This window comes from Pseudonaja textilis, chromosome 2 (assembly GCF_049901715.1).
Source record: "Pseudonaja textilis isolate UNSWEBS1 chromosome 2, rPseTex1.2, whole genome shotgun sequence".
Classification (NCBI taxonomy): Eukaryota; Metazoa; Chordata; class Lepidosauria; order Squamata; family Elapidae; genus Pseudonaja; species Pseudonaja textilis.
The window spans coordinates 48,678,797-48,690,864 of NC_141991.1; the positions used below are offsets into that span (position 1 = coordinate 48,678,797).

General features: G+C 39.0%; 1 protein-coding gene across 1 annotated transcript in view; it reads right to left on the bottom strand.

Annotated features, from left to right (window-relative positions):
• Positions 1 to 12,068, bottom strand: part of CELSR3 (cadherin EGF LAG seven-pass G-type receptor 3) — a 139,038-nt gene that overhangs the window by 105,064 nt on the left and 21,906 nt on the right. The window contains exon 2 of the mRNA XM_087923159.1: positions 2,473 to 3,105. Coding sequence (XP_087779285.1) covers positions 2,473 to 3,105 — 633 coding nt within the window. The remainder of the gene's footprint in view (positions 1 to 2,472; positions 3,106 to 12,068) is intronic.

Consider the following 12,068-nt stretch of genomic DNA (forward strand, 5'->3'; position numbering starts at 1 on the left):
TGCTGATACTGCAACTTTTCACTCTTTTCATTCCTTATTTCTAGTTGCATTCCTGAAAAAATATCACTCAACCGAGGATTCCCCCTGTACCCCCAGGCAATACCATGTAAAGGATTAACTCAGCAAACAGAAACTAATTATGGGTAGCAGTTGGAATTTATATTGACAACTGGCTGGTACTTTTGCTGTGAAACATGAGACAGGTTGCAAACTGCTGAAGATGCTTTCAAGGGAGACTTAGAAGTATGAATCTTATCCAAACAATAGCATGAGTGTTACTCTTCCTCTAGCACTTTATTTTCACCCTTATAACAATGAATTACTCAAGAAAAAATACAGTTGCTAAGTTTTTGAGTAAAGACAACATTGTCTTTTTTTTTTCAAGAGTAAAGCTAGTTACTTTTCCAGATCATAATTAAATCCTTGTGTAACTTAATTACCAGCCAGCTTCTGTTCTATCCACTATAATGATCCGAGATGAAATGAACTTATGAGGACAGGGATTATTGCTTCTTTATTTCTGGCTGGGCAGGGAGCACAAGCCAAACCAAACCAAAAATAAAGAAATGGAAATATTTTACTTATATCATTCTGTTCCGATGTTTAAATCTGCAGAGAGTCATATTACAACACTTAGCTTTTGTGGGATCGCTTTCATCAGGGTGCAACATCTGTTTTGCATAATGACAGGAGTGTGTTTAAACAAACACTCAGCAACAGAGTGGTCATTGCCTGGAATGCACTACCTGACACTGTTGTTACATCCTCTAACCCCCACTCCTTTAACCTCAAACTATCCACTATTGACCTCACCCCATTCCTAAGAGGTCTGTGCCATAAGTGCACAATCGTGCCTACCATCCCTGTCCTATTGTCCCCATTTCTTTGTACCTATTTCCTGTATTCTTACTCATGTTTATACTTATACCTATAATCTTGTAAGTGATTGACAAATCAAATAAAGCAAATAAAAAATAAATAAAACTGTGTTGGATCCACAATTTGAGCAATGATTAAGTCTATAAGATTCTCCAGCGGGCAGCAAGGATTGGTTGGGATGGCTTGCGATAACTCCACCCACAATACAACACATTATATTACAGTTCTTAAAGTTGATGGCTTTAGAAGTGTCCTTAAAAACATCTCAATCACTCACTTCTCCACCCCAAAATACCCAGCAGAAGCCAGCCCCACCCAGTACATCGATCCCTTGTTTCCTATAAAGTTTACCAATATGACATAAAAAAACATCAAATTTCCTGGACCAATTATAGCAGCCCCTATATTCAAATTAAAAAAATAGCAGAAATCTCCAATGGTCACCATATCTGCTGATTTTAAAATGAGAACAATGTTATTTGACAAGATTTTGTATAATTGTGTTCCCCTGAAGCCAGACTGTGTAGAAAGCCACATGAAAAGGATGCAGATTTCACCCAGCTAGGCACTGATCTGATCCTTTACCCCAATTTCTCTTGCCGTGCTATCTTGGACAGGAATTTTTATTTTATTTAACATGTGGCATCTACAGAGGTCATGCAATCACTGATATATAAATTTAGTTTAAATATTGTGTTGATAAGTAGACAGACAGATAAATAGATAAAGACGGACAGACAGAGAGATATAGTGATATAGAGATAATATTTGTGGACAATACAATATAGGAGATAATATATTAAATTAAGATAAAATCATAATAAAAACACCATACTATGGAGCCATACAACTGCAATGGGATAGATGTTATAATTCAATATTTGAGGAAGCTAGCCATCTAACTGCTTCTTGTCTGGCTGCAGTGAGGTCATCCCAGGTACCTTGAAATTTCCTGAGACAACATTCATGAACTATTGGACAGGAAGAGAAAACTAGTCTAGAAAGCAATCCGGAAAGTTTGGCCAAGTTCAAAATAACAGTATTTAGTGAATGTGATGCTTTTCTGAGTAAGACTGTAAAGAGCTGCTATGGGCAATTGCAGACATACTCAATAAGACTTTCTATACACAGAAATAAACCATCATGGAAACACAAAACAGTCCTCCCTATAACAACCAGTACCTGAAAAACCATGTAAGAAATGGCTAGTTAACTTACAAATCTATCATGATTGTTGAAAAATTTCTTGACATGAAGAAAGTGGTAGACAACTATGCATACCATGACTGCATCTTCCTCTTCATCAATACATAACTTAATTAGCTTCTGCTTATACATATCTGATACACAGCAAAACCCTTCACTTGCTAATAAATTTCTGGTCCTCTCTTTCCATCAAAGAACTGGCTAATTTCCAAATTAGTTGCTGTAGAATTAGCATTGCTGGGTATACTACGCAATGCGAGCAGAGCCTCTCTTTAACAGTGGGTGTGAAGTCTCTCACACTGAAATAGAGCCATTAAATAGGGAAGAATTTTTGAAAACTTGTAGCCAACAGCCCCACCTCCATTCCCAGAAGAATGAAAGCCTGACCTGTGAAGTGCTGGCGGCAGATGCAGGTGTAACCTCCTTCCTTGCGGGTGCAGATTCCGCCATTGAGGCAGGGGTTGGAATAGCAGAGGTTAATCTCCATTTCACAGTAATCGCCAGTGAAGCCTTGAGGGCAGCGGCAGCGCAAGCCTGTGATAGGGTGGATAGGTCGGAAGAGGGTGGACAGAGAGGCAATGAAAGGAGACGAGCTGTCAAACCTGAGCACCGAGATGCACTTCATGTAGTTTTGGCAGGGCTCACGAAGGCAAACATTGTCATCGAAGGGCAATACTTCCAGCATGGAGACTGAGGTGAGAGTCATGCGTTTCATGTATAGCTGTTCCTGAAGCTCTTCTGAACTAAAAAAGTGGCCACTCCGGGGTGACATTGCCGAGAAACTGACATTCAGCACTTGTCCTCCGACGTCTGTGTCATTCTGGATGTTGAAGATGAAGACATCCTCCTTGGGTGTGGCCAGCACAGTAGCCACACCCTCTAGGAAGTTGGCGAGAAGAGGTGACAAGAAACGCTCCTCCCACATGTTCTCTAGGCGTACTGTGATACTGTTTGCCAACATGTCTTCGGTGATGACAATGACACGCAGGACACACTGGGCTGTCACACTGTGGATCCCGTCTGCAAAATGGAGAGGAGAAGGGATTAAAAATAATGTCAACTCATAAAACATTCCTATGCCTGTTTTAGTAGTTGCCATTTAAAAAAAGGGTGGGGGAGGAAGGAAATCTGGAAGAACAGTGCAGAAGTTTGAAATCGAAAATACATTCCAACTCTTATCTTTAAAAGATTGTAACTAAAATACCAGAACTTCTGTCTGCAAATATATTTAATTGGAGAACGTGAATGATGACACCCAGCCCGTGAACGTGCTCAGTTGGAGAATCTGGTTTATGAGACACCCAGGGGGAGAGGTGAAATAGGGTCACAGGGGACTGTAAATAACATATGCCAGAGTTGGCTTCATACAGGGCAGTGCCAGTATGTCGCCTCTAATAAATCCTTTGAAGTGTTTTGAAGTTTGTGATGATATGGACTTCATGGATAAAATGTTCAGGCTTTATAGTGTTGCAAAGTTGCAGACCTATGATAATTTAAATGTGACCTAAAATTAAGATTTTCACACTAAAACTATTTCAAAGTCTTTGAACAAACACTGTTTTGAAGACTGGCTTATTATGAAGAGAGATACGTTCAGGTTGAATTGCCCACCTCAGACTGAGCTGAAATTGTTGTATAAAATTTCTTTAAAATAGGATCCCCACTAATGACCTTCTAAAGTCATTAGGCATATAAAAACACTTTGTATGGATTGGCTCTTCTAACTTTCAGAGTCCAGTATTATGTCCACTATAAATTGTTAGTATTCAAGCCCTTTTATGGTGCTGACATTGCAACCCTATCATCAAATGGGAACTGTTTCTTAGAATGTGCCCCCACATCAAAATCTACAATTACCAGACCAATGAATTGTTCACTTTAGGTAAGATAAGCTATTTTCATTGATTTTTCCTGCCCACCCATGGACAGGAACATTGGTTCCAAGGGTCTACTTTTCTTCCAAAATATAACTCAATGACAGTCTAGCATATAAGAGAACAGAACAGAAATAGTGAATTCCCAGACATAGTCTGAAGCAAAGAGCTTTGGCATGGAGGATGGACAAGTGAAAAGAGTGTAAATTATTAGCAATTAATTTTACGGTTACCAAACTGTCAACTCAAAATAAACTGACCATGGCTTGCTGGTCAGCAACTAAGGGGAAATTCTACAAAAATTCAGTTACAAAAGTTTGTGATCCTTTCAAGTAATTTAAATCATAAGACATTTTTCATCTATACATTTTTCATGGCAGGGATATATTTTATTGATTCTCAGCAAAGGGCTGGGGAAATTTACAGCACTACAGAATGTTTTACAGCAACCCTACAGGAATTTGCCATTTACTACTGAACCGAGTGCTCCATCTTAGATATAGTAACTTGTATGCAGTTTATCATTTGTCTTGTATAGAGAATGCTTCTTTTCCTAATCACATTTTCTTGCCTAAGGATTGCTGGTTGGAAATTATATTTAGGGAGGGGGACATAGAATGTGCCAGCAAAGGAGAAGCAAGAAAGTCACACTGTTTACTTCAGCAAAGGCATTCCTAGATTTATAAATTAAAGTGAACTTTGGATACATTAATTTATAAGTCATATATTGATTACATTTCAGACTAATATAAAATGCAAATAATCCGCCAAATGGTTTAGTTCAGCAATCTCTAAATTAAGAGCCTATATGATATAGTAGTAAAGATAGCTAATGTATTAAATTAGGATCAAAGGAATGCATTTTCAATAACTGGTAGATAACATTATCTTTGGTAATTAGTCATGGTAGGTAATTACCCATGCCCAATTAGTCATTCAAGATGTATGTTTTGAAAAATTCATGAACCTCACGCAACCATTGTTGACAATGCGTCTTTAGTTTTATTATTTTTCTGAATGTATATTGATGTAAATTGATTCCCATGCTTAACCACTAGGTTTGTTGTCAAAATAAAAAATGGAAAAACTAAAGTATATTTATTTTTCTTTGAATCAAAAGTTCCATGGAAAATTGCTTCGGCCAAAAGATAAACAAAACAGCAAGAGCTTAAACATTTAATTAAAGATTGTTTTATTTCAATATGTTTTCTGCCAGATTAACTTTGGGTAAAAATATTTAATAGAGATGTTCAAAACATTTGCAGGTTTTCCATAAAAGTACACCTGTTTGTATATGTAGGCATCTGTGTATGCAGGTGCACACACACACACACAGACACGCACGCGCGCACGCGCACACACACACACACATCCATATTGATATCTATTTTGAAATGAATATATTGTTGTACATAAGCTCCGCATAGTGACATTTTGTTTGCTCAGCAAGTAAACAAATGAACAGGAATAAGAATAGCAAGCTGTGGATGTACAGTGAACGTGTGCATTATAGATTGCTTCTTTGCCATTGGGGGAGCCTTTACTAGCTCTGCATCTCCAGGGCTATCTTCTGCAAGAAAGACCATGGACCAAATAGGTCCTGCCATCTAGCCTGTGCTGTCGGCTGTCTTCACCCATAACTTGCTTCTCTCTACCAACATCTATTGCTGAAGCAGGGCAAATATAAATATAAGGCTATGTGTCTATGGAGTTTCTCGGTCATCTAGGTCACGATTGTCCCCAAAGTGCTTTTTCGAGAGGCAACTGGGGCTTCTGGTTTTTCTTTGAAGATGTTTTGCTTCTTATCCAAGAAGCCTCTTCAGCTCAGAGCTACCTAATTCTTCAGAGCTGATGAAGCTTCTTGGATGAGAAGCGAAACATCTTCAAAGAAAAGCCAGAAAGTCCAGTTGCCTCTTGAAAAAGCACCCTTGGGAAAAAGATAAGTCTAGTTCCTGGAACAGCCTTAGACCAGACAAAAAGGCTGGTAGTATATAACTAGAACATTGGTTTTACTTTGTCTGAAACAACTTCTGATGTTCTTCCTTTTGAGTGGCTATGCGCATGGATGCATCCTGTCACTCTTTGAGCACGTGACTCTTTCTTTGCTGGGCCCCTCTCTCAAAGCGTTCTTTTTATGCCCATAACAATACCTGACATCAATCCTTGTGTGTGGGAAATAGGATTGTGAGGGGAGGGGTTAGTAATCTAGCCCCAGGATGACACATTTGTGATGGAACACTCCCTCTCTGGAAAAGAGGTCTTGGAAGAGAAGATATCCAGTTATTGTGCTCCAGGCCACATACATTTACCTGCTTTATACTGTTATTTAGACATATTTCTTTATTTTTTTCCCCTCCAGCTGAGAAATGGAAGAATGGACTTGTAGCTATTTATAATCAAAATATGGTTTCCTTTCAGCAGTTTGGAATATTCAACCACTGCATTATCAGAGCTCTGTAATCCTATATACTAACAGCAAACTTAAATTTCTTGAGTTGTGTTCTTAATGTAGCTAAAATGATGGTGTACATGAACAAGAGGGAGACATCTACAGGATTAAGAGAATGTGGAAGGGAGAGAGGGAAGAAGGGAAGAAAGGAAGAAGGGAGGAAGGGAAGAATGGAGGAAGGAAGTCTAAAAGCAAAGAGGGAAATTCATTGAAGATCTGATCTATCAGATCTTGATTAACATTGAAAGGGAGGGAATGGGGGGGAGAAATGGAGAGGCCATAATCTGCTCTCTAAATAGACCCAAATAGGAGGATATTCATGGGAATGCCTTGCTTCAAGAGAATGCAGACGTTAAAGGCCAACATATGACCATTGTTCACACTTACAACTCTTGCAGCATTCCTAAGCAATCACACTATCAGAATTTAGACGCTTGGCCCCTGGCTCATATTTATGATGGTGGCAATGGCTCAGGGACACGTGATCTTCTCCTTTTGCGACCTTCTGACAAGCAAAGTCAATGGGGAAGCCAGATTCTCTTTACAAAAGTGTTACTAACTTAACAACTGCTGTGATTCACTTAACAACTCTGGCAGAAAAGGTCATAAAATGGGGGCCAAACTCACATAGCAACTCTCTTGCTTAGCGACAGAAATGTGGGTCTCAATTGTGGTCATAAGTCCAGGACTTACCTGTATATCTTCCTATACATTGTAATCATCACCTCGACTAATGGTTATGATTGAACCTGGAATTACAGTCATAAGTCATGCTAGTCATTAAGTGGGTCATCACATGAATGTGACCGATTTTACGACCTTTCTTTCAACAGGTGCTAAGCAAACATGGCATGTGGTAAGCATATGTGGTGGTTGTCAGGTGAACATCATTGTCATTAAGCGAACCACTGTCCACAATGGTTTTTGGGTTTTTTTTGCCAGAAACTGGAAGTAAATGCTGGTTTCTGACAAAAAAAATATTGTTGTAAATTGATGTCACATGACCACAGAATGCTGCAAGCAGCCCTAAATGCAATCTGGCTGTGGAGCACCCAAATCTGGATCATGCGACTATGGTGGGAGGAGGAGCCATTGGAATTTCAAATTTGGCTTGTAAGTAGCTTTTTTTATTCATTGTAATTTTGAATGTTCGCTAAGTGACTGGCCTTAGGTCAAGGATTACCTGCAGTTGTAAACTGGATAGGCTTAAACCACCTTCAGTATAAGGAAATCTCAGTTTGGCTAATGATATTTAAGGGGTGTTAGTCTGCCATAAAAATTCTCATTAACTTATCTATCTGTGTAAAATATCTAATGGGGATTAACAGTGGAATCCCTCTTAAAATATACATTAATCTTGCTGTAATACTCATTTTAATAACATTAATCTTACCCCAGAGACTTAATAGAAATTTCAATCATTGAGTTGTTTCTACTGAAATTGCATCTACACACTTAACCCATTTAATTCAACATATTGTGATATATTTCAGGAAAGATATAAAGCCAAATATTTTACAGAGTCGGTCCAAATTGTGAATCCTAACCTCTTGCAGCAAAGGGATAGTAGACTGAAAATAAAGCACATCATTAGAATTTCATAAAAGTAAGGAATTAAGGCAGCAATGAAAATAAATTCAAGGCAAGCAACTGGGAAAAATGACCAACAAGACAAATGTGATTTTTATGCATATATTCTGAAGCAAATGAGGTTCTCAATAATTGTAACAAATGAAGAATCAGAATAACAAACAAACTTGCATCTCCATAAACTGTGATCGATAAACTACAAAAAAGCAGCATGAAATTTTAAAGCATTTCTCTTAATTCCTAAAAAATGGCAATAACTCAAATCAACCTTATATTAACTGGCCTGGTTTTTACTCTGAGCTAACATAAGTAACAATCCTTCTTTTGTAGATCTGGGATAGAGTGGACATGCCTGAATGAATGAATGAATGAATGAACAAACAAGACAGGCACAAAGTGGTCTGTCCTCGGTGGATACTTATATAGCTATCTTCCCTATGATGAGATTTGCTGTATTTTAACTTGTCATATTATTAGGCATGCTGTACACATAGTAATTATTTCCTGCTTTACAAAGGGAAAGTTGTTTCATTGTTTAATGATGGATTTCCTTTGTTTTGGTGAAGAATATATGGCCATCTGAGAAAAATCATTTGAGAGAATGAATTGATAGGAACAACAGAATCTAAGGGTTTTGCATCTGGCACTCTTCCCTTGATTATAGTAGTCTTTGAATATCAAACAGAACATTCTCTGCACTACACAGATGGAAAAGGCCCAAAGAAAATGTGTAAGTTTAATAAACATTTATGCTGAAATGAGCATATCTAAGAATGAATCATCAAAATGTTTTTTTATATATCTAAATAGCAAAAGCACTTAGACTTATATACTGCTTCACAGCACTTCACAGCCCTCTCTAAGTGGTTTGCAGAGTCAGCAAATTGCCCCCAACAATCTGGGTCCTTATTTTACCAACCTTGGAAGGATGAAAGGCTGAGTCAAGATTCAGCAGAAGTGGCTTACAGTACTGCATTCCAACCACTGTGCCACCCCAGCTCAGTATATAAATCCTTCTAAAGCAGCAGTCCGCAACCCTTCCAGCTCATGTGAGTGGCAAGCACATGCATGCACACAGCTCCTTTTGTGTGAGTGGTGTGTGTGAGCGCCAGTTTCATGTATGAGTGGAGGGTTCTTGCGCTCACGTGCAAAGCTCTACTCGTGCGAGTGACAGGGCGCTTGTGTGTGTGAATGCTTCGTGAGCTTCGTGCATGAGCATAAGTGCCCTCCACTTGTATGGAGCTTCATGTGCTTGACCATCTCTCCCAACGACCAGTTTCGAATAGGCCATGGCCGGTAGTGGGCTGCGGCCTGGGGTTGGGGCTGTTTTAAAGCATATTGTTTTCAATCTACTTTTGCCTCTGTTGGTCTCCTCTTTTCTGTCACCTTCCCTGTTCTGAAATTTAATTCATAAGATCTTAGGCAAGAATTTACAATCTTCTTCTATGTTATACATTAAGGGCTAAATGAGTAACCATGAATGAAGTGAATATGTTTCAACATGCTTTTGTTTCAACATGCAACTTCAACATGCTCAATGTGTAGAACATTGACCAGAGCCATTATGGTCTAGTTTTTAGATGTTGGTCTAAGCCCCAGGGAACTCAGGTTCAAAATCCTTCGGCCAGAAGCTCATTGGTGACTTTGAGCTAGTCATTTTCCCTCAGCCTAACTTATCTTTTAGGATAGTTGTGGTAAGTAAACATTGGAGGAGGGAATGTTAGATATGCCACCTGAAACTCCTGGGCAAAAAGTAAGATATAAATCCAACAAGCAAATAAATAAATGATTGTGATAAATAATCAAACAGGTGTGGAAAATATGAATGATAGATATTGTCCACATCCTTTTTACAGGCAATGCTTCTGTGTAGATTTGATTGTAATAAAGTGAGGTGAGGCAAGTCCATGAAGTTTTTTTTGTCAACCATTTCAGAATATTTTCTTCTTAAGGCTGAAAGAGAGTCACCCAGATAGCTTCATGCTGAAGGTGGGGACTAGAATTTATGGTCTCCCAGCTTCTAGCTTAGGACTTTCAACCACAACACCAAACTGGCTTTCAGTATATATATATTAAAAAGTATGTAAGCTTCAAGCAAAGGAAATGATCAGATATTATATTTAAAAGTCTGGAAAAGGTTCGAACTAGACGCTGGAAATGGATATTTCTTTAGGAAATCATAATAGTGCATGTTCCTTAGCTATGTTCTCCTTGTGTTTTAGAGATGAAACTTAGCAATGAAATATGGCTTAAGATGAAGTCATGGGTTCTGCCACCTAGCTTTGTTTTCTCAATAGATTTGTGAGTGGAAAAACTCCAGGGTTATAAGGGTAGAAGGAGGAATATATTCAGGCCAGCACAGCAGGTCAATCCCTTTAGTTTTCAAGGCTGACCTTGTCTGAGTTCAGACGGTAATCACAGTTAAACTTGGATAAATGACCTCCAGGGAATGCTACAGCTAGGGAGAAACTAAAGCAAAAACTTCTGCACTAATTCTAAGAAAACTGCACAGACATATTCATAAAATCTCCAAAAGAAAAAGACCAAACGTGGAGGAGTCTTTACCTCAAATATGGGAGCTGCAGAATGGCAAGGAATGTTAAAGAGTTTATTTTGATGTGCTGACTAAACTTTGAGGCAGAACACGCAATTGTGTCCATTGGGAAAATGCACAAAGGGATGAATGCTTTGCTTGTCATCTTGGACAGCTCCCTTTCGACCTGACTGGAGCTACAAAGAGAAGTTCCTCTGGACAAATTCAAAATAATTTTTTCACACCGCAATGTGTGGAAAGAACTCTCACACACCATCCACCTGGTTTCTGAGCTATCTTTTTAAAGCACCTTCTTCGAAACTGGAGATGTGTTACATTAGTTCTCACAATCCCTCAGTCAACACTATACCATCAACGGTATACTGATAGCTATACCGTCTGAAGAATATGGATGGCAATAGAGACTCTTCAAAGAATGTCCCATGAAAGAAGAGGGATCCAAGTCCCCTTCTGATTAAGGTTCTGCAATTCTGCTATAGCCTGGGGTGGCCTTCAAATCAATGGAAGTTGTGTGAACTGCCGTAACAAATTAGGCCCAAGATATCATGTGAACCACTCTCTACTATATTTAAGGATCTGGTGCAGACACAAACAGCCTATAATGATTATTTTGGGGCAAGGCAAGCCTAATAAGCAAGGTTGCTCCCCTTTCAAGCTCGGACGGGAAACGGTCTCTTAAGAAAAAAGAAAGCTCATTCTAAGAGAAAGAGAGAGAGGAAAGAAAAGAAAAATTGACCCCGTAGCCACCAAATCTTGCCACAGAATATCCTTCTCTGTCTGACTTAGATCTGATTGTCTCCTTTTCTCTTTGCAGCTCTTAGGCCAGATACCAGCTCTTTGAATTTCTCTAGGGTGTTTGTAGTTTACAGAACATGCGGATTTAATGATTGCTACTGTTGGTTTTTTTTTTTTTTGCCCCCTGCTGTTGCTACTGCTGTTTCTGTTTGATTTTTGTTTGTCCTTTAAAGAGTGATATTTCAATCCTGCAAATATCCAAAAGGATCCTCCCGTGCTGACATCAGGGACCCTGGAACTCAGGGGATAAGGCTGGGGAGGGAGGAGAATCAGAGAGAAATCAGAAGCATCAGTGCAAGGAAACAAGAGCTAATCCCTTTAGTAGCAGGCTGGGCTGATGTGGGGAACCTCAGAGATCATCAAGGATTCCATATTTCAACCCTGAGCTACCGATATTCTCTTCTATAGGCTGATGTGCTTTGCTCTTTTCCATCTTCCCCTTTTGGTTTCATGCAGAGGATCAGGTGGCCTTTCTGATTCAGGGACAAAGCTGGAGTATGCATATGTTTGAGTAGAGAAAGGGAGTCAGCCATTATTCGTCCCAGGATTTGATTCCAAAAGTGGCCAATGATCAGCCAAAGGCCCCATGGTAAAGCATTTGAAAAACAGATTGAAGAGTTTTTGAGCATACACAGAGTGCATTTTCCTTTTTAAATACACAAAGGGAGCAGGATTTCCTATTTAAAGATTGGCATGTCATGCATTTTGAAGCGCTATGTAA